The sequence below is a fragment of the Aspergillus lentulus genome (assembly GCF_001445615.1).
Source record: "Aspergillus lentulus DNA, contig: Alt12, strain: IFM 54703, whole genome shotgun sequence".
NCBI lineage: Eukaryota > Fungi > Ascomycota > Eurotiomycetes > Eurotiales > Aspergillaceae > Aspergillus > Aspergillus lentulus.
The window spans coordinates 3,394,672-3,415,719 of NW_028322115.1; the positions used below are offsets into that span (position 1 = coordinate 3,394,672).

The 21,048-nt window shown below is 50.3% G+C and overlaps 9 protein-coding genes and 4 non-coding genes across 13 annotated transcripts; 6 read left to right on the forward strand and 7 right to left on the reverse strand.

Moving 5' to 3' along the window:
- Positions 1-1,259: 1,259 nt before the first annotated feature.
- Positions 1,260-1,331, forward strand: ALT_t141. The gene has a single exon. It is a non-coding gene; the product is annotated as a tRNA-Glu (tRNA).
- Positions 1,332-1,935: 604 nt separating this feature from the next.
- ALT_t142 lies at positions 1,936-2,007 on the forward strand. Its single transcript has one exon. It is a non-coding gene; the product is annotated as a tRNA-Glu (tRNA).
- Positions 2,008-2,556: 549 nt separating this feature from the next.
- Positions 2,557-2,628, reverse strand: ALT_t143. Its single transcript has one exon. It is a non-coding gene; the product is annotated as a tRNA-Glu (tRNA).
- Positions 2,629-3,013: 385 nt separating this feature from the next.
- ALT_t144 lies at positions 3,014-3,085 on the reverse strand. Its single transcript has one exon. It is a non-coding gene; the product is annotated as a tRNA-Glu (tRNA).
- Positions 3,086-3,842: 757 nt separating this feature from the next.
- On the reverse strand, positions 3,843-5,079 carry ALT_7036 (putative mitochondrial oxaloacetate transporter (Oac); the record flags this gene model as incomplete). Its single annotated transcript, XM_089600171.1, has 6 exons — positions 3,843-3,935; positions 3,996-4,141; positions 4,194-4,665; positions 4,721-4,850; positions 4,910-4,930; positions 5,063-5,079. 6 exons carry the CDS (start codon positions 5,077-5,079, stop codon positions 3,843-3,845), a joined length of 879 nt encoding a protein of 292 aa, XP_089455633.1.
- Positions 5,080-5,683: 604 nt separating this feature from the next.
- On the forward strand, positions 5,684-6,918 carry ALT_7037 (WD-repeat containing protein SWD2; the record flags this gene model as incomplete). Its single annotated transcript, XM_089600172.1, has 2 exons — positions 5,684-6,083; positions 6,140-6,918. 2 exons carry the CDS (start codon positions 5,684-5,686, stop codon positions 6,916-6,918), a joined length of 1,179 nt encoding a protein of 392 aa, XP_089455634.1.
- Positions 6,919-7,056: 138 nt separating this feature from the next.
- Positions 7,057-8,706, reverse strand: ALT_7038 (uncharacterized protein; the record flags this gene model as incomplete). Its single annotated transcript, XM_033558378.2, has 1 exon — positions 7,057-8,706. One exon carries the CDS (start codon positions 8,704-8,706, stop codon positions 7,057-7,059), a length of 1,650 nt encoding a protein of 549 aa, XP_033414269.2.
- Positions 8,707-9,169: 463 nt separating this feature from the next.
- ALT_7039 (membrane protein PTM1) lies at positions 9,170-10,960 on the reverse strand (the record flags this gene model as incomplete). Its single annotated transcript, XM_033558379.2, has 6 exons — positions 9,170-9,454; positions 9,514-10,124; positions 10,189-10,263; positions 10,313-10,353; positions 10,415-10,740; positions 10,799-10,960. The coding sequence occupies 6 exons, from the start codon at positions 10,958-10,960 to the stop codon at positions 9,170-9,172; spliced, it is 1,500 nt and encodes a 499-aa protein (XP_033414270.2).
- A 565-nt stretch (positions 10,961-11,525) lies between these two features.
- ALT_7040 (cytoplasmic tRNA 2-thiolation protein 2) lies at positions 11,526-12,701 on the forward strand (the record flags this gene model as incomplete). The annotated part of the gene is made up of 2 exons (XM_033558380.2): positions 11,526-11,611; positions 11,675-12,701. 2 exons carry the CDS (start codon positions 11,526-11,528, stop codon positions 12,699-12,701), a joined length of 1,113 nt encoding a protein of 370 aa, XP_033414271.2.
- Positions 12,702-12,793: 92 nt separating this feature from the next.
- Positions 12,794-13,698, reverse strand: ALT_7041 (DUF4112 domain-containing protein; the record flags this gene model as incomplete). The annotated part of the gene is made up of 3 exons (XM_033558381.2): positions 12,794-13,280; positions 13,340-13,554; positions 13,624-13,698. 3 exons carry the CDS (start codon positions 13,696-13,698, stop codon positions 12,794-12,796), a joined length of 777 nt encoding a protein of 258 aa, XP_033414272.2.
- Positions 13,699-14,574: 876 nt separating this feature from the next.
- On the forward strand, positions 14,575-17,226 carry ALT_7042 (decapping enzyme complex catalytic subunit DCP2; the record flags this gene model as incomplete). Its single annotated transcript, XM_033558382.2, has 2 exons — positions 14,575-14,627; positions 14,679-17,226. 2 exons carry the CDS (start codon positions 14,575-14,577, stop codon positions 17,224-17,226), a joined length of 2,601 nt encoding a protein of 866 aa, XP_033414273.2.
- Positions 17,227-17,508: 282 nt separating this feature from the next.
- ALT_7043 (YgfZ/GcvT domain-containing protein) lies at positions 17,509-18,852 on the forward strand (the record flags this gene model as incomplete). The annotated part of the gene is made up of 1 exon (XM_033558383.2): positions 17,509-18,852. The coding sequence occupies one exon, from the start codon at positions 17,509-17,511 to the stop codon at positions 18,850-18,852; it is 1,344 nt and encodes a 447-aa protein (XP_033414274.2).
- Positions 18,853-19,025: 173 nt separating this feature from the next.
- On the reverse strand, positions 19,026-20,354 carry ALT_7044 (putative cell cycle control protein (Cwf23); the record flags this gene model as incomplete). Its single annotated transcript, XM_033558384.2, has 1 exon — positions 19,026-20,354. One exon carries the CDS (start codon positions 20,352-20,354, stop codon positions 19,026-19,028), a length of 1,329 nt encoding a protein of 442 aa, XP_033414275.1.
- Between the last annotated feature and the right edge of the window lie 694 nt (positions 20,355-21,048).

Below are 21,048 nucleotides of genomic sequence, written 5' to 3' on the forward strand. Positions count from 1 at the left end.
CAGGGACGAACACAGTAACACTTGGCTGCAAGGCAGCAACTTCATCAAGCCTGGATGCCTTCAGTCTTTCGAAGGACTATTTCTTGGCTCATACGTTTCGGTAGTCTCGAGCTCCGGCAGTCATATTTATTTTATCTACTCCGTATTATCCAAAGCCTTGTCGGGCGACTTACACGTTTATTAAATGTGAATCACATATTGGATCCTTACAGAAATATTAGTGGTTATTTAGGATTACAAGAGACAAGTCTTTCCTGTGATTAAGGTATTCTTATTGAGTGACTTCTTATTGTCGCGTCACTCGCGTCCAGATACTTATCTTATCAGATCTGATGTGATCATCTCAGACTCTGGGGAGAGCCCGCCAGACTTGGTCAGCACTGAACTGGCCTATACCTATATTCATTCTTGAACCTGCTTCTTGTACCTGTCGCTTGTCGCCACATGCCTTAATTTGAATTGACATTGTAGAATGTTTCCGCATTGACTCCTGCTGTCCTGCATAGCTCGCACGCGGGTGTGTCTCATTATCTTATCGCAATACCGAGGACGCGACTAAGTTCGACGATGCATTCTTGCTCACATCCATGGCCCCATCTACGCCAGAGCCTTTGGGAGTTAAAGTTGAGTAATGATTGTGTAAGCTGGCATAGCACTTCAGTCGATTCCACCATCCGACGGAATGAGACGATATCAGGCCTAAGGTGGGTGCCTCGCGGTATTTCGGAAGAGGAAAGCCAATCAACTGAGGACAGCTTTCGAACATCTAGCTTCCACAACGGATTTACGGGTATATACGGTGTACGTCTGCTTTGTGTTGTATATCCCTTGAATTCCTGGATCCGCAACTCCTCATACTATTCGTACCTGACAGCAGGACTACCCAGTCAGTTGGGTGGGTCTCACTTTCACACTTTCACCATCCGGTCACCGAAGTGGAGATAGACGCGTCTTAATGCCGGCTGGTGCCTTTCCAACTCTTAGGATGACATGTATACGAGGTAACCAGTTCATTGTACCCTTCTAGGATTGGTGAAGGTCCTTGCCTTTTCACCATGCATGAGCGGCATTATAGGCCCGCCTGATTGCTATCAGTTCTGGATTCCCTCAGACAAGAGACATTCGGCGAGTTTTCACAGGTCGAAATTATGAATGATGCTGAGTGTTTTACGTGATGTTCAGCGTTAAAGGCGACGCGAGGAGGAACGATCTGCATCTTTACCTTCTGATGCCATATCCGACGCTCCGACAACAAGCCGTCCGATGTGGTGTAATGGCTAACATCGCTGTCTCTCACACAGCAGCTCGGGGTTCGATTCCCCGCATCGGAAATTATACTTTCAATTTTGTTCTATATTTTTCATCTTGAGAGATGACTTATGCGGCTGGGAAAGCTAGGATTTTTTTTTTTTTTTTTTTTTTTTTGATTGATCAGAAAATTCGGCTCCTAGTGTTACAAGCTCCTACCATAGGCATACAGGACGCGATACAGTTTACACGACACGCAACTAATAACAGTCTCATGAGAGACTGTAATACTTGCTTATCTCATATCAAGCGCCCGGATGGTCTAGTGGTTAGTTTTCATATTATTGCGCCACCATAATTTCCACGCTAACAAAATAAAAAGGTATGATTCTCGCTTTGGGTGCGAGAGGTCGCGCGTTCGACTCGCGCTTCGGGCCTTACTTTTTTTGCTTCCCTCCAATTCATCCGTGTCTTGGTGCATTACGAATAGAGAGGTAGATCCTACCTGTTCGAGTTGAACTTTCCAGTACGCAATTTGCAATAATCACATCACGTCGGCCGCTAAGGGACGTGGATGGAGGTGGTCTACGAGTAGCGACCCTACTGTCCACAGGGACGCTCCATTTTGCTCGGTCCATTCGATGCAGCTCTTCTTATAAGCAAAAAGGGACAAGCTCTTCAACGTAGTCCGATGTGGTGTAATGGCTAACATCGCTGTCTCTCACACAGCAGCTCGGGGTTCGATTCCCCGCATCGGAAAACACAGTTCCTATTTTTGCCGTTTATCGTTAATTCTCCTACAATACGATGCTGTTACTACTTCTTTGTGCTCTCAGTAATTGCCGCTCTCAGATGAGATTCGGTCTGCGCATGTCCCACCCTGTTACTAGTTCATTCGGCCACATTGAACAGAATCTACCTGGTCAGACTGGCCGACTTGAAGTACCACCACCCAAATGACGATTAGCCGCCAGTTGGGTGAGACGGCGACGCTCTTCTCGGTCTGCCTCCTCGATTGGGTGCAAAATTTACATGGTCTCCACGCTCAATTAGACTTGGGCAGGATGGTCTTGCGAGGACTGGGAAGGAGACATGCTTCACTACCTACATCTTTCCCATCCCAGTACTCCGTATCCGTTTCTTGAAGTCGCCGCACGCGATAGCAACCCCCGGGACTCGTTAATCCGCAAACCGGCAGGAAGACCTTTTTTCGGCCGCGCTGCAGGTTATTTATTGCCGATAGGACGATGGAGATAACGACCAAAAATACGTCAAAAACATATATTCAAAAGGCCCGGAGCAGTTGAATTCCGATGCGGGGAATCGAACCCCGAGCTGCTGTGTGAGAGACAGCGATGTTAGCCATTACACCACATCGGATAACTTGTGGAAACATCTGGACTTTCTAAACTCATGTCACAAAGCCAGGTCGGGAAAATTCTGGCACTGAGCGACTATGGGTCGTACCGTCACCATGGAACCGGAAAGCCAGATACTGTTCCGATTGGTTGGCCGGGCTGAAGACGTTCTGGCCCACTGTCTTAGCGAATGTAGATAAGGTAAACTATATTGCCAAGAGCACTACTTTGAGCATGCGTTGAGGATATGGACTCTTTAAGGGTCTGCATCCTACGAATGAGATCTTGCTCATATTGCTTGATCTTCCTCCCTGTCTCAATTAAAGGTAAGGGAGAAGTGAGCGGTGCACGCGGCGACTAAGGGTAAAAATAATCTCAGTGCAAAAAGAGAAGGTAGATTTGTCTTCTTCCGATGCGGGGAATCGAACCCCGAGCTGCTGTGTGAGAGACAGCGATGTTAGCCATTACACCACATCGGATTTTGTTGAAAACATGAGCGGCTGTTGACTACATACGCCAGCCACATACTGACGAAGTGATATCATGCCGGCGCGGGCAAAACCATATCGCCTTGTCCTCCTTAACCACCAGCGGATTGATCGTCCTTGATGAATCATGGGTTAAGACCATCCGGTGTAGAATCATGTAGAGCTACGTGGTTAATCCCATAATCGATAAGGGGTTTCGTAGTACTTCATGTTGAAGCCTGGTATGCGCATATATATATATCGCGTGATGCATCCACCAGGCCACCCTAATGGCGACTGTTGCGCAAAAGCCAACGCTGGGAACAACCACTATCCATCAACTAGCAGAGCAAACAGTGGCCGGAAACCATCAAGGCCCCAGAGCTAATAGGCTAGCTCAGTGTCTCCCCAAAGGCATTGAAACACCCGGCGAAGGTAAGCCACCGACGAACCGCCATGTGCCTCAGTGACAGAGCTCCAGACTGACTCCCAAAATATGAAGTGAAAAACCGAGTCTATACCACTGTATCGAGATCTACACGATGTATTATATACCGATATGTACAAAAAGTCCAAGCCGCATCGCAGCAGGACGACCCGGAAGTCAACGCCTCCAATGTATATACCCAACGATTTGAGCGATCTCTTCGCTGCAACCGCCCGACAATGCAAAGACCAATGCCCTACTCTCTAGAAATCCCATTATTACCATCACTGAATCTATCGACGATACTCAAAAGGCATTCCGTCGCGATAAGAACCAACCGTGCTAGACACGCGCCTTTATGGACTCAGGAAGAAACCGGTCCTCGAATCTGCGCATCAGTTTATTGGTCTGCTCAGCCAGACTGAGAGTCAAGATCTACAAAACGAGTCAGCACCAAGCCGTGAAGCGTAACCTCGAGATGCGGGAGTTACTTACTGTATGAGGCAAGATACGAGCCAGATGGGCAAAGTAGCCCTTGTAGATCGCAAGGATACCCTCCTTTCGGATAGTTTTAAAGAGGCAATCAAATGCTCCCTTGTAAAGATCACCAGTCTGGTTGTACATTCTGGACATAACCGTGTCTGTTTATAAAATTAGCTGGCCCATAATCGAACAACGGCCAATTGTACGTACCGGGAGGGTGCATGACACAGCAGACCACGAAGCCAGATACCGTACTACTGGCTAGATGAAGGGCTGGGCCATCCTCCATTCCCAGGTGCTTCACCAAGCGTCGCTTCGCGAAGAAATATGTGGGAAGCTGGACGGAGCTGCCGAAACCAGTGCGAACCATAGCCGCTCCAACGCCCCGATAGAGTCCGCCAACGCCTTCGGAAGTATAAATTTTTCGCAAACCATCAAAGGAGTTCCGATATTCGTGCTGCGTGCCGACGGGAAGGAAGGGAGAATAAGACTGCAAACGAGTTTTCACGAGGAAGAAAGGAGACCCAGCTGCTGCACCAATGATGCCAGACGCAGCGCCTGAGAAGACATTGATACCGAGGGATTGAACTTGCGGATCCTTATAGACAGCGGTTGTGATACCCTTGCGCAGCGGCTCATAGAAGCCCAAACGACAGCCATTGAGCAAAATTTGGTAGATGTACTAAGTCGGTACACGTCAGCACCCAAGATTAAACCACCGTGTAAAGACAACATACAGCTGAGCCGATTCCCCGGAACAGCCCGCGGGGACCTTCGTTTTGCAGAATGACCTTAACTCCGTGGAAAACGCCCTTGTATTTCTTGACCGCTTCGCTTTTCGCCTGAAGTTCTCCCTGTAGCTGTAACCTGCAAATCAAGAGAAAGTCAGTTTCGTCAATTAAAGCACATAAGAGGACAAGGCATACCGAATCTTCACAGTCTCAAAACTATGAGTTACTGTTACCGCACCGCATGCTGCAATACCCCCAGCAATGAATGCCCTTTAAAGCAATTGCCTCTCATCAGCACACAATAACCCCTAAACCCATAAACATATAAAACGAAATGTCGGCGCATACCCTGTTGTTGTCGACATAACGACGGATAAATGGACCCTGCAAGCGGTGGACGACGGCCGAGATCTTATGGAGCAACGAAGGAGATAGGAGAGTGGAGATAGTGGCTAGAATCAAGAAATCAAAAGGAATCTGCAACAATGGCACGGTGAATTTTCCCAGAAATAAGGCGTCCCTCCTATTTCCAGGCGACCCGCTGCTGAGGAAGAATCTTAGATTATAAAGCGACCAACACAGTCATGGTCGCATTGCAACCCGAATCTGAGATGCATCGCGGCGGAGAGATCAATTCCGTATTGCTGATTGGCCGCTTTACTGCCAACGTCTCCGATCATCGGATCGGCATCTTTCAGCCGCCGGCGCGGATCAACTAGTCTTCCGCTTAGCGTCGGTTAAACGCGCCAAATTTCCATAACGGAAGCAAGCGCGCGTTGCTCCCCAGTTTCGCAAAGCTCCCCGCATCACAAATCCGCTGCTGTTGTTGAGGATCAGCAGGGACACAAGCCAACCAGAGGACGGGCTCAAGAGGGCACGGAGGAGGACTGCTAGGCCGGTTGAATATCTTTGCTTTATCCTCCCTGGGTTTATGACGATCGATTTGCGGTAACTACTGAGCCATAAATCATGTCGGAAACCCAGCAGCAAACCCAGGTGCCGTCGCAGCAGTCGCAACCTCAGGCTCCGATGCAGACTCAGAAAGTGTCTGATATAATTCGTAGCTTTCGTCCTGCAAAGGTCAGTCCGCGACTCTCTTCTACATTGTTCCATTGGTCTGACTGTCTCCATGTCGAGAGTAAGGCGTTCAAAGGATCGAAGCAAGAACCCTCCAACTATGTAACTTCATTGGATTTTGATGATCAGGGCGACTACCTGGTGACTTCAGGCGACGATGAGACTATTCAGATTTTCGATATTAAAGAGGGTAAATCTACAAAATCAGTCCCCAGCAAAAAATATGGTGCCCATTTAGCGAGATTCACGCACCATTCTCGTCAAGTCCTTCACGCGAGCACGAAGGTCGATGGTATGTCTATCGCGGAGGTCTCCATGATCAATTTGTCCGGACTCACATTTGAACAGATTCTCTTCGGCTACTGGACCTTCACAATGAGGGCTACGTGCGTTACTTCTCCGGCCATACCGACAAAGTCACTTGCTTGGCTCTCTCTCCTGGCAGCGACGCCTTTATCTCATGCTCAAAGGATGACACCGTTGCGCTCTGGGATCTTAGCTCGAGGAATGCGCAGGGGAAGTTGAAATTGGCCACGCCTTACCTGGTTGCCTTCGATCCCTCTGCTTCTGTGATCGCTATTGCTTCACAGTCTACCTCGTCAGTCCTTCTATACGATTTCCGCAACTATGACAAGGCTCCGTTTTCCACCTTCGATCTCGCGCCGTACGAAGAAAGATACACTCCTTCTACACGTGGAAGAGCGTGGACTCGCCTTGAATTCTCAAACGATGGAAAACACTTGATGGTTGCGACGGACTTTCATGGGCATTTCATTCTCGACGCCTTTGAAGGCAATATCAAGGCGTTTCTGCTCGGCAAGAACGGATCCCCTGGCAGAGCAGCTCCTGTCTCAACAACGGGAAAACCACTTGGTCAAGGGGACGCATGCTTTACCCCGGACGGACGATATGTTCTGGGCGGCTCCGGCGACCAGTCAGATGTTCTCGTATGGGATATGCAGCAGACACCGGATGCCAATTCCGTCCTGCAGCCAATGACCAAACTACCAAACCGTGGTCGCACCGCCATACTAGAATACAACCCACGGTACAACATGCTTGCTACTGCGGATAAGGAGGTGGTCTTTTGGCTTCCAGAAGAAAATTCGCGGTCCGCTGAAAAATAAGAATATGCGTGTTGATCCCATTCGGATCGACGGGCAAAGAAGTCTAGCTATGTACCGGTCAGATCAAACCAAGGACATGAGGTTGCTGCTGCGGGCTATCCTGCCTCCAACACTGCTTCCCTGCTTTGTTGAGAGATTTTACATTTTTCGATCTTTGTCTTTTCCTGCCAAGCTTCTGGCAGTGTCACAAACCCACACCGGCGGCCCCTCCAAGCCTTCATCGCCATTCCTATGTTCCTCGATGGTGGTCTCAATTTGTTTGACCACAGTGCGATTGCTCGATATGGTCGTGACTCCCGTGGACCAACCATACATAAACACACTGTAGTTAATATCTGACAGAATCTTTGCGACTTTGCGGGATACTGGAGGTAGGATCCCTTGATCTCTCGCCGCTTCAATAGCGGATTTGGCATTAACCGTTCTGATCGGAATTTCCCAGCCAGATGGTACTTCATAATCTGACAATTCCTGGAATCTTTCAAGGAGAGAGGTGGTGTCACAGTCATTGAAGGGTGCATCACCCATCAATAACTGGGCCCTTCTTCTCTCTGCCTCCGTTCCGATAGTATCGACTATCTCCCGCATTCTCCTCGCAGCTTCCTCCGTGCAAACCAAGTCATGCGCGGTCGTCGCCGGCCAAAGCTCTGTGGGCAGCAATGGCCGCTGCTTTTCTACCTCGACCTGCTTAAAAATAGCTTTATGATGGGAGGGAGAAAGGGTTACGGTTTTGTAATGCGACAAGTCTGAAACCATGGCAAGCAGCAGAGTACAATCCACATTCAAAGTGGAAGTGAATCGCTTGAACGGGCTGGGGAGCAATTGAGACAGTTCCCCTTCCTCGACAGCATCATGCTCGGGACCTTCTGCATCCTCCGTGCGCGCTCTGGCTACTTCCCCACCACAATTCACTGTGATACCATAGCTCCGAATCTCTTTCAATAAATCATCGATCTCGGGACCTTTCCCCTCCTCAATCTTTGGAATCACGAATCGCAGCCGGGGATGTTTATACCTGATTCGTGTAGCATTGGCAGCTTTTCTCATACCGCACGCCAATTTAATCAGCTCGACCTCATCATCGTCGTCCTCGTCGCTGTCGAAGTCGTCATTGTCGTAATTTCGTAAAACGGTTCTAGGCTCGCCATCACCCCCGTCTTCCGATTCCGCCTCCCACCCTTTCTTGGCCATCTCGAATAGGAGACGAGTTTCGGAGATCGTAGAGACCTTTACCCATTCTTCACCATCATCTGCAACGATATCGACAAAGACGCTCTTGCGCTTGTCCTGACTGGCCTTCTTTGCCTGGCTCTCCTCAGGTCCCTTTCCACCATGTTGCGCACCGGCATCCCAGTAGAACCGCTTCCCAAAAGCGACCAAACCCGTGCATGTATTCTTAGCAACGTTCCAGACCGCCTCGTAAAAGGGTAGATTTGACGACCGCAAGGCATGCAGAAGTCGTAGCTCGGCCTGGTCATCATGTGATCTTGTTTCTGCATCCGCCTTAGCAGATACCGCGTGCACCTTTTTGGAGAGTTTCTCGAGCATGCGCAACTCGGATAGAACGTTGGATCGGAGCGATCGGACCTCGACCAACTGGGGATTGCGGAGGTTGCGGATGAGCATAGACTGGAGGGTATCTATTTCGCCAAGGAGACGGCGGCACTTGTTCACCAGGGAGGTCGCAAGGGCGCGGCTGTTTTCAGGGTCGGATTTATCTCGAAAGTCATCTTTGACGGCAACTCTTGGATTGTCAAATGTTCGACTACCTGGGTCATTGTTGTGCATGGCTGGCAGCCAGACGGTAAGGTAAGCGGAGATGAGTCCAAGGTGGGATGCTATGACGGCTGCGGTAGGTAAATAGACACTAGGTACAGAGTACCAAGGCGGAATTCCAGGTAAGCCAGAGTGCTGCGTTTATTACATCTCTAGTGCAGATTCTTGGCTGGATTCAAACATACGTCTCTTAATTTGTAGATAACATATACACATAAATTCAATTAGCCCATTACTAGAGTAGTAGGAAGTTAGAGCCAATCTAAAAATACACCAATGGGCCAAACGCCATCAAATGCCTGCAAAGTTGAAACCAAACGGAAAGATCCTTAGGAGATCGATCGAACCTTCAACTTCCCGAGAATTGATATAGAGATGAGTTGATGCCACTTCTGAACAGAAGGATAGAGAATGCATATGCAATCACGATTGTTCTGATTCGAGACAAGACTCCGGCTCCTCCGCCATGAGCCATTTAGTCCGATTTATGGGCAGTGAGCCTCTGGCGCTCGCTCGAGTTTCGTGGTGACTCGTCCTCGTCCTCAGACCATTTGTCACCATCCTCACCTACAGCGAAAATCGTCTCACCATCGAGAGAGTCTCGCTGGCGCGGAGCAGATGGAACAGGTTTAGGAGGTACTGGTGACAGCTCACGGCGTGTTGCGGAGGCGGAATTTCCTTCCGGGCCTCCAAAGGCTTCTTCGTCGTCCAGTCCACTATTGAAAGATCGAATCTCGAATCCGTCATCGTCTTGTGCAAGCTACAGTCGATGTTAGCATGCATTCATCGGGCGCCATGGAAGCTTTGTCCAGAACATACCTCGTCACTCATTGCGAACCGCCTGTTGTTCGCAGTAGGCCGCCAAAGATAGGCAACGAACCCAATATCGAACAAGTACACAAGGTTCAGCCAACCATCTAGCACAAACCACCTGGTCTTCCAATGCTCTGGTACAAAGCTTGCTTCGCTACGACCAGCAAAAGCAAATGAGTTGATGAAAAAGAAGCCGAAGATCACGATGATGCTGCCCAGAATACACCACCAGAGCTTCTTGTACATCATTGCTTTGACCTTCTGCTTTCGGTCGATCAGATCCTTCATGGTTGCGTTCAAGGAGTTCAGTGTCCACACATAGAATGCAGTCAGAGTACCAGCAAGTGGGAGTACGATGAGGAGGACCAGTGGCCCAGCGCTATCGGGTGTAATTGATAGACTTGCGACAGCATAGATGACGCCGAAAACGAAGTGGGTGATGGCCAGGATACGGACATAGATCATGGTCCGGCCCAAAGAGGGCTTGACCACGCCGTATCCCATGCAAACGATGAGCAAAAGGAAAAAGGAGAAAGAATTGCGTCCCGCATTCAGGACAGCGACGATTACCATCAGCACCTTTGCACCGATATTCAAACCGTGCCGATTCTGGAAATCTGCTATTGGTCAGGGACCTGGACGACAATTCGAACTCCAGCGGATCTGCGAAGGGTGAAATACCATAAAAGCCCCAGGTCATCAATTGCTCCACGATCAAAAAGACTAGGATAGCGGTGATGTAGTTTTGCACCGGCACTGCGATCATCAGTAATTGAGCACCGTCCAATTGAAGGACTCTACTCACAAATGTCATGACGATTCTGAACGTATAGGAATGCCCAAAACCTGTGTTAAGCCTGTCAGTGCCGCTAGGACTTGGAAACGACCTGGTGGATCGGAAACCTACACTCCAATGACCGCATAGACAATAGTCAAACCACCGTAGAACGGAAGTTTTGCAATTTGAGCAGCAGGGAGTTCACCGTATGAATTCCTGAACTCAACTGCCGCTTTGTAGTCCTTCCCGGAATATCCATAGGTGCTGACGCAATAGAAGCCGGTCTTCTTGATAGGGTAATTAATTGCAGTCGGATTGTTCAGATGCACCGCCTGAGATATAATAGGGAATTTGGATGCCTCGCTCGCGTTGGCGGCCAGAATGAAGGAACCTATTTGATCTTCTTCGCATAGTTTCGCCTCGACGCTAGTCTGGTCGCAAATGGTCTCTTTCGCCTATAAGGACATGTGTAAGCGCGGGAACTTCATCTGCGGCGACACTGGGCAGGCGCACTTCAGGGTCATCAGATACGGATCTCCCGATCAGATTCTCGTCGCTCCATTCGAATATCACGACACTGACAAGAGGATCGCTATCGCCGGCTTCGTTATCTTTGACAAATACGGTCTCGATATACGGATCGATGCTTCCACCCCACGCCTTGCGACTGTACATCCCTGAACATCGCTGTCGGTGGGCTTCGTCTTGTGTCTGGATAAAATACTATGTTAGTTATCGCGGGGAGATCCATCAGTTTTATGCGCACCAATTCAACTTCATTTGCAAGAACTCGTCCTGCCAGAGCGGCAGTCAAGCATAGTGTCTGGAGCCAGCCCTTCATTGTATTCACAAAGAACAGCCGTACTAGGCTTCCAAGTACTCAAAAGGAGAGTCTATGCGCGACCGCAGACCATCCGACGGCAAGCAAAACTTGCAATTATGTTTCAATTTGCAAGATGATCTTCAGAAGGCTGTCGATCGAGCCTCCCTAGGACAGGTTATTCCGCGATAGTATCGGGGCTTGAGAGTGCTAGAGTTGAAGCTTACCTGTAGTACGTACAGGCTGTCGTGGCTAGGTAGGTATACTGGAACCGGGGAAGCCGCGTGCTGACGGTCCCACCAATCAAACTGTGCCCGCCGCAGCACCGCCATTACGTTTCTGCCTTTTTATGCGAAATTTCTCATCGATAGTCATCGCAAACGGAGATATTTGAGACCAAGCCAGGCAACAAGCAGCAAAATGCCGGGAAAGCAACTGTCAGATCCCTGCGTTGACTGCAGTGATACGGAGGCTATATTGACGCTGCGCACTCGCCGTCTATGCAAGTATGTGGGCTCGAAAGATTTGGTGGCGGGGACGAAATGACTGACTGCATTATCTTCATCTAGGACTTGCTATGCAAGATTCGTGAATTTCAAGGTGTTCAAGCGTATGGAGAACTATCGTCTTCGGAGAAACATACCCAGAACCGGACCATGCAAGCTGCTCTTGCCTTTATCTTGCGGCATCTCCTCGTCTGTCTTGTTGCACATACTGAATGCTCAGATCCACCATGAACTCGCCAAATCGCATCCCTCACCGGGCTTCGATCTCCATGTGCTTGTTATCGAACCTTCTTCTATTTCTCACAGTAGTCCCGCGTATGATGAGGGCTTTGGATTGCTACAGCAGACGTTTTCTCTGCATTCTTTTACTCGGATCCCACTTCACAGTATCTTCGAGCTGGATCCCGAGATTCAGCAAGTCATTTCTCAATTTTCCAAGGACGGCTTTGTCGACGATACCGGCTTATCTGCCAAAGACCGTCTTGATGCTTTCCGTGCCTCGATTGCGACTTCCACATCCAAGGTTGATGTTGACTACGTCCTGATCACCAGACTTGTTGTTGCGTTCGCGAAGAAAATGGCGTGCAGAGGAGTGTTGTGGGGAGACTCAGATACCAGGCTCGCCGCGAAGACTCTTGCCAATGTCGCCAAGGGACGGGGTTCATCTTTGACATGGCAAGTGTGTGATGGAATGTCACCGTTTGGTATAGAATTCAACTTTCCGCTTCGGGACTTGTTCAAAGCTGAAGTGGATAACTACGCCGGTTTCTTCCCCGAATTGACCAGACTTATCATTCCTGACGAGCCACCATCGGAAAATGTTCTCACGAAGAACTTGTCCATTGATGAGCTGATGATGCGGTACGTCCAGACACAGGGCGAGAAGTATCCCGGCGTAATGGCCAATGTGACTAGGACTGCGAGTAAGCTTCAAGCTTCCTTGGTCCCTGCCAATGTGCCTCAATGCAGCTTCTGTGGCGCTTTTATGCTGAACTCAGGCAACAATGGTGCCGGTGACACTACTGGTGCTAGCCGAGCACTCGAATTATGCTATGCATGCACCAGGTCTCGACCTGAATTGACCTGCTGATGGGTGGCTTTTTGGAACCGCAGATGACACTTCATTGCCTTGGAAAATATTAAAGGTACTAGCACTAACTAAATGGGGGAATCCTTTTCCCTTCATCGACCATGGGACTTTGAGTTATCCGCCACTCCAGCCTCCAAGTCACCTGCTCGATCGGATGATTTACCAAACCACCCTTTCTGCGACCGGTCTCTCTTCGGATGTCTGGCAGACTCAGGCCTAGCAGGTCCCGCTTGTGCCTGCCTCTCGTATCTAGGCGGTTCGTCCGAGGCACTCTGGTCATATCTGTCGAATTCCTCGGGCAGGCTGGTATCAATGACCCCTTCCGGAATTCGACTTTGCGCGTTAAGCGCCTTCGCCCCCTTTTCCCGCAAATGCTTTTCTAGGATGACAGCGTTTCTTGTGTTGCACTTGTACACAGCGTCTGCAACGTCACCTACGAATGGGACCAGACCGATAACGAAGTCGATCAGCACATTGATCATCATCATCATCCTGAGCCGTGCTGGTAAACCCCCGTCAACCTGCTCGCAGTTCTTTACGACCATCATGGCAAGTGCGGTATCGCCAACGTCACCGAGACTGAAAAATTGACGAGCATCAGTGTCAATTTCAACATCATGCGCGATTACGGAACTCACAATGGAATTAGCGCAATGACACTGCCCCAGCCAAAACGAATGCCGCAGAGATTGAATAGGCAGTAGTCTAGTCTGTACGCCCTGCGTTTCACCTGGGTGAGAACTCTCTGGTCATTCTCAGAGAGTCCTGGAGGAATGGCCTTTTGTCTCTTCCGTGTCTTCTTGCCGAAGGCTCGGTAGAGTCGCGAAGCCGGAACTTCTTCGAAATAGGGATCCTGGACGAGACCCGTATCAGTCGCTATGTACAAAAACGCATTCCAATTGTTGATCTTTCATGAGCTTACCTCTTGGCCGAAATGGTTTCTCGCCGATTCCGCTAAAATTCTCTTGCCGACCAAGGACGCCAGAGCACCCGACATGGCTTCTTTTCAATCGATTATGTAAAATGAATGTTATCTAGAACCAGAGTTGATACGGAAATAAGAGATTTAACAGGAATCTGGTCGATTTCGCGAGGAAAGTTTTCAGAGCGCTCTTAGATTCTTTTGTATCTGGTTAGGCTTCGACAACAGATATCAATGATAAAATGTATTAAATGAATTAAGCTTTCCAAAATTTGACGTAGCAGGTCCCAGATAGTGTATAAACAGGTTTTTGAGGTGAGCTGTTGAATAATAAATAGTATCTGTCAACCAGCACTTGTAGGTGCCAAAGCGTCGTCTAACCGTCTCTCCGTTCTCCCCTTGGTTCACATAACTACCAGAGACGTCATCCCGTGCCCAACAGCTGAGACGATCATCACTTTTCCCTTCCCTGATTTGATCCGCTGATCTGCACAGGCCACAGAGCCACATCTGTGGCGCTGCTACTGAGACATGAAAAGCTACTATTGGATGACCCATTGGAGGACTGCGCCACAAATCACCTGTGCTTGGTATCCTTTCTACCGTCTCAGCAGCTTGCTCTCTCTCAGGCTCTTGTCCTTGTGATTGTCGCCCAACACTCGGTTACCACAGAACGAGTGAACGCACTCTACCTCAAACCCCCCCCTCCTTCACATAGGTGATTTATCCACTCACACTCTCTCAAGGTAGACAAGCCATTGGTTTGCTCTCGCCAATACTTTCCATTTCCCTTCAGCAACGCTACGCTTTAGGGCGGGTGCTTTCTGCTAAGCACCCTACTGGAAGCTGCATCACTGGTGTGCTGTTCTCCCCCTCTATTTCCGCCTCTCTCTCTCTCCGCGCCGCTGGCTCTCGGAGAGACCTCGTCACGCAGACAAAGGCCGTGTTGAAATGCTAGAAGACGTCAGACAGTATGACAGAAACAAAGATGCAGTTGGAGGACTGTAAGTTTTCGTCTTCTCTCCGGTCGCTCAGTATATCGACGGCGACTGCAGTGATGGTGATGGTGATGTCGATGACGATGCTAAATGGTGGGACTCCCTGACATTAGGGCTGGATGACCTGTGTGTCCGCTTCATTATAAATTTACCTCGCGAAGAGCTGGAATCCGTCGAACGAATCTGTTTTCAAGTGGAGGAGGCGCAATGGTTCTACGAGGATTTCATTCGGCCGTTGGACCCGGCGCTTCCCTCGTTGTCTCTGAAAGCTTTCGCGCTGCGCATCTTTCAGCATTGCCCACTGATGTCCCAATGGTCCCACTACCATCATATTACAGCGTTCTCGGAGTTTCTGGCCTACAAGACCCGTGTGCCGGTGCGTGGTGCCATCCTTTTGAATCAGGATATGGACGAAGTAGTGCTGGTCAAGGGATGGAAGAAAGGCGCCAATTGGAGCTTTCCCCGCGGTAAAATCAATAAGGATGAAAAGGATCTTGACTGCGCGATCCGGGAGGTCTACGAAGAGACTGGTTATGACGTCCGGGAGGCCGGGCTAGTGAAGGATGAAAAGGACGTCAAGTATATCGAGATTACCATGAGAGAACAGCATATGAGGTTATATGTGTTCCGTGGCGTGCCGCAGGATGCTCACTTTGAACCTCGTACTCGGAAAGAAATCAGCAAGATTGAATGGTATAAGCTGTCGGATTTGCCAACGTTAATGAAGAAAAGCAAGCCAAATGATGAGAATCTGGCGGTTGCAAACGCGAACAAGTTCTACATGGTTGCACCTTTCATGCATCCACTCAAGAAATGGATCGCTCAACAACGGCGGCTTGACGCAAAGGCACAATCAGGAGGCGTCAAACAGCTGTCGCAGTTGGAAGGAGAAACATCTATGGACGAGGCCATTCAACCGGCTATCCACCATACACTGGCCAGGCATGTTGTTCCTAGTGATTTACCTGAAGTTACTTCAGCCGAGGACGCCTCTTCTCATCTCAAGCGACTTCTTAAAATCCATTCGGCCTCCACTCAGAATCAGTTCCCTCCTACGCAGACTTCTGGTCCGGATGCTTCCAAGTCCAATGCTCTGTTGGAATTGTTAAGGAGCGGCTCCTCTCACAAACCTACTCACCAGGCTCCCACAAACGACCATGCATTCCCCCCTAATGCCTTCCATGAGGCTATGCCCCCAGCACATCAACCTCACACTCTTTCGGCACCAAATTTCTTTCCAGGGTTCCCTCAGCAAGTTGCATACTCTGGGCAACATTACAATCCATTACAGATTCCCGGGCAACCACACCATGGCGCTACTCTTTCACATTTGCCAACACCCGCGCACTCGCTTGGTGCAGGAGGTCCCCAGGCTGGTTATCATGGGGTATCACAGTTTTCAAATCGTCACCCGTCCGAGTTGCACGCAAACACGCAGACTCATAGGCCAGCGCCAGCGCCAGCTCCATACCAGAGAACCGGCGATCCTGAATTCTCGCAGGCGGCGCAAGCTCCGCAAATTCAAGGGGCAGCTATACCACCAGCAAGCAAATTGCCTCCGCCTAAGCTTACCAGCCACTCATTAGCGCTGCTGAACGTTTTCAAAGACAATTCAATGAAAACGCCAAAGACAACAATCGCTAATTTGGCAACGCCCTCGGAGAAAACACCATCTGCTGAGCGCAAACCGTCGCAACATCAAGATCAATTGTTGAGTCTCCTTAAGGGAGCAACTCCTCCGGGGCCTGCCGAATTATCGGCCCAGCCTGTCTCTCCGGCTGCTAAACAAATTCTCCAACGGCCTCGCACCGATCCTAGCACTCCCAAGAGATCTGCCCCCAACACACATGTGACCCCAAAGGGAGCTCCACGCAATACTACCAGTTCGTCCGGGCCTCCGCCCGTCGTTCCTTCTGAGGCGGCTTTCAAGCACCCAACGAAGAAGATCCAGAACGGCTCAAACCGGAAAAACAAAGATCGACACGCACAGCCTCTTGCGTCTCCCATTACCATATTGACCAGACCGCAGTCGGACAAGAAGGATCGCTCACCCACTCCAGCATCTTCCCAGTCTCCTAAGCCTCCCTCGTCAAGAGCGTCTTCTCAATCTCGTATCAACAGGGTGAAGACCGCAGAGACACAGAAGCCATTCCAGCCGCAGATACTACGTCGCTCGGATAATCTAAACCTAGATAAGATTCTTCCGACGCGGAGTAAGGATGTGAACGGCGTGGGCCAGCAAGTGACCTCCCCATCTCTCAGCGCTGGGCAAGTGACGAAACCTGCTCAGCCTGCTCAGCTTCCTCAGCCTCCACAGCCAACCTTCGACCGCCGACCAAGCCAAACAGCTGCGCAGAAGGAGGCTCTCCTCTCGCTTTTTGGCAAGCGGCCTGTTTCTCCACTTACTTCACCCTCTGGCAAACTGGACCTCTGTACATCACTGACCAAACCGTCGGCTGCTACCTCGGCTGTTAGTCCGCTTTCGCCCAATCGTTCTGCCTCCGAGGTTGGCACTGAAACGCCGAACGCAAACAAGATTTCGTCCCCAGTCAATAAGGCTTTCCTGCTTGGATTCTTGGAAGGTGTTGCGAAGGGAAACAAATGAGTGTCCAGGCTCGCGCTGATCTTCAACAGTGAACCAACATGTAACTATGTCCTTCAGAAGGTTCAGTCTGAACTAGTATTAATTGTATAACGCCGAATAACCAACCCTCTTGTCCTTGATACTTCTTTCTTGTGTAGAGAGGTAGACCGATTGAATAATCAATGCATTTATCTTATCCTATTCTGCCATATTTCACCGCCTGACCGTCGATGTCATACCCGGAACTCTTGATTTGTAAACGATCGTTTGTACGATTGTCATGAAAGGCCTAACACAGTCATGATGCGGTCCATTGCATCTTCGAAAAGAGTCTGCACTCGCTGTCTGAGCCATTCAAGGCTCTTCTCGACCACCGTACAGCACCGCGCTCAGCCATCGAGCGATGCTGTCCCTTCTTCCCCGCCTTGGTCCGGGTATGCTCGACTTACGAACCGGGGTTTGATATCGATCACAGGTGTCGATAGTACTACATTTCTTCAAGGTCTAATTACCCAGAATATGCTCGTTGCGAACGACCCGAGCCGTGCAACTCGTCGAACGGGGACCTACACAGCTTTCCTGAACTCCCAAGGTCGAGTGTTGAACGATGCATTCATCTATCCGATGCCCAAAGGAGACAGCGAGACGGCTACAACTGATGACCCGGCATGGCTGGTCGAAGTGGACAAAAGCGAGGTATCCAGCCTCCTGAAGCATCTTAAGAAGCATAAACTTCGGTCAAAATTGAAGCTTCGTGCGCTGGAAGACGGTGAACGGTCCGTCTGGTCGTCGTGGAAGGACCACGCTGAGCCCCGATGGGCGGCTTATAACCTGGAATCGGAATCGTCCTCGCCGTTCTCACCCTCGTCATCCGTTGCAGGCTGCATCGATACCCGGGCTCCCGGTTTCGGATCCCGGCTCGTCACGCCTGGCGAGGAGGACCTACGCGTCCATCTACCGGATGAGGCTCAAGTTGCTGGCTCCGAGGTTGATTTGGGCACGTACACGGTTCGTCGTATGTTGCACGGTATAGCGGAGGGCCAGGCCGAGATAATCCGCGAGTCTGCGCTTCCCCTCGAGTGCAATATGGACATGATGCGGGGGGTTGACTTCCGCAAGGGCTGCTACGTCGGCCAGGAGCTTACGATCCGTACGCATCATACGGGGGTTGTGCGGAAACGGATTGTGCCTGTGCAGTTGTATGCGAACTCCACCCTTCCATCCGGTGATACCCCTGTATATGATTCTTCTGCAGCGGTGGTCTTGCCACCTAGCGGATCGAATATCTCCAAGGTTGATGGTAGAAAGGGCCGAAGCGCAGGGAAGTTCCTCAATGGGATTGGAAATATCGGTTTAGCTCTTTGTCGATTGGAGATAATGACCGATATCGCGCTCACAGGCGAAGGTTCACAGTACAGCCCCGAGCAAGAATTCAAGATTTCATGGTCTGCGCCAGGAGAAGCATCATCGAATGCTACGGAGGCGGGAGAAGTGAAGGTTAAAGCTCTTGTGCCTCCCTGGCTGAGAGAGTATATCTCCTCTGGAGCGAGGAACCTTGCTCGCAAGGTGGACAACCAGGAAGGCCACCGGGCAAAGGAGCTCTTATATCAGTTAGATGAGGAGGAAGAGCAACGGCGGAATGAGTGACGTGGATCACGGCACATCGTGTATCATATATTGTACATATAATGACCATGCATTCTCTATAGACGACAAATTTTCTCAAAGAATAAATAAGAACAAAGCTGAAAGGGGTATCTCTGAAATTAGAAGTCTACCGAACGAAAGGACGCTCAACATCAAAAGAAAGAAAACTGGAATTACCCCTTGGCCTCAGCGGCAGCAGCCTCAGCAGCATCTGCTGCCTCATCCTCCTTCATAAGCTGTGCCTCGAGGGCCTTCCGCTCCTTTTCGCGCTGTGCATTCTTCAATCGCATTAATGTTATTTCCTGGAAACTTGGAGTGCTTCGTCCATTGGCCGATGTATCGGATGGCGTTGGCTTTGATGAGCCTGCAGCGGCCGAGGCGAACGAGGCAAACGAGGGCGCTTTCCCGGGGGCCTTGCCTGGACCACCAGGCGGCGCTGCTGACTTGAGCTTAGAAAAGTCGAAAGACGGTTTGGAGGGGCCAACAGAAGGAGCTGGCTTTTGTGCTGACGCAGGTTCATCAGGCGTGGAGATGGGAGAAGCGGCCCGGTTTTCCGTGTCCACTATGTCTGGCTGGTTGCCAGACGCCCAGGAAACAGATTCGATGAGCGACCAGTCGTTGTCCGGTTGTCCAGCGCTCTGGCGTCGCTTTTTCTCGCTGTCCAGCACGGCGGCATGGGCGCTGACAATGGAGGCGAATACCACAACACCTGTCGCGACAATCTTCTTTTCTCGTTTGTCCCCGACACGCTGGCGCTTGTCCTTGAGCATGAACGTGTTCTCGACTGTACCGAAAGGCTTGAACAAAGACCCCAAGCGATCTTGGTCAAGATCCAGACCTCGGCCTTCCCGAACCCAGCGCACTTTGACGGTTCGCTCCAGTTCCGGAACATTCGTGCCACCTTCGTGTGAACGGTCGACTCGTTGACTGCTCCGATCCGCAGCTCTCCGCGCCTCCTCCTGTTCCTGCTGTAACCTTCTCTCCTCAGCCTCAGCTTCTCGCTTCAGTCGCTCCTCAGCCTCCTTGCGTCGCCGCCGCCCATCCTCCGCAATCCGTTCAATCTCGCGCTGAAGCTTCTCCTCGGCATCGTCGTCCGCTCCAGCCATGCCGGCAGACATCCAGGTCCTTTTAACGCCTCGTTGGGCACCTCCCATCGCAGCCACACCGGCACGCTCTCGAGCTTCCAAGTCCTCTTTCATCTTCCTTTTCGCCGCGTCCATCATCTCCAGCTCACGCTTTTTTCTTTCGCGCGCTTCCCTCGCATTGTCGTAAAGTTGCCGTACGGAGGGATCAGAGAGTACATCGTAGGCAATCTGTAACAGGTGGAATTTGTCGATGTCTGTCTGTGTCGGGTTTGCGATCTTGTCAGGGTGGTATTTGAGGGCTGTCCGCCTATATGCACGGCGGATTTCCGACTCAGAAGCGGCCGGCGGGATGTCAAGAAGAGCATAGAAATCTTGGTTGGAGGCAGCGTGTGCCTTGAGATCGTCGTCCGAGGGCATCTTGAGCGTAGTTCGTGCGAGGAAAGCTCGCTGTTATCTCAATGTGCGGAGAAACAGACTTAGCCAACAGACAAAGTTTGCAATGCGCAAAACCGTGAATTATAGAAGAGCTGATAGACTTTGAGAATTCAAAGGATCACCATAAGGAAAGAATGAGGTTAACGATGGCATGGTTGAAATGAAGGTGGAGAAAGGTCGGAGCTCTTATCGGTTTTTCTGTGTTGGCGGTGGCGGAACACTTCTATCGAGGCAAACATGGCTTCCTGTTCTCCAATTACATATCCGGCAACCCTTGCTGGGTACATATTTATTCGACTCCTGAGATCTTTATTTGTGCCAGACACAGTGATAGGAGCTGATGCAGATGGAGATAACTTCCTAACTCTGTTCTAAATGCCTAAAAAATGGCTGAACATCCCGCAACGCATTCTTCTCCGGCCCTAACTATAGGAGAGCTAGTCCCAAGGGAGGCTTTCTCTGCTATACGATCTACTCATGAATTCTTCTTTCGCGTGACTAATTATGTATGATATGCTGACTGGCGTTGGCTCACTGGATCGCCAGGAAGAAAGGTGCAGAAACCCGTGGGACAATATGATCGCTCGACCTATATGCCGTGGAAGTTAATAGTTCCTCAATGATCACAGCCGTCCCTCTTCAAAACTCCAGAATATCAAGGCCCTACTTGTAAGAA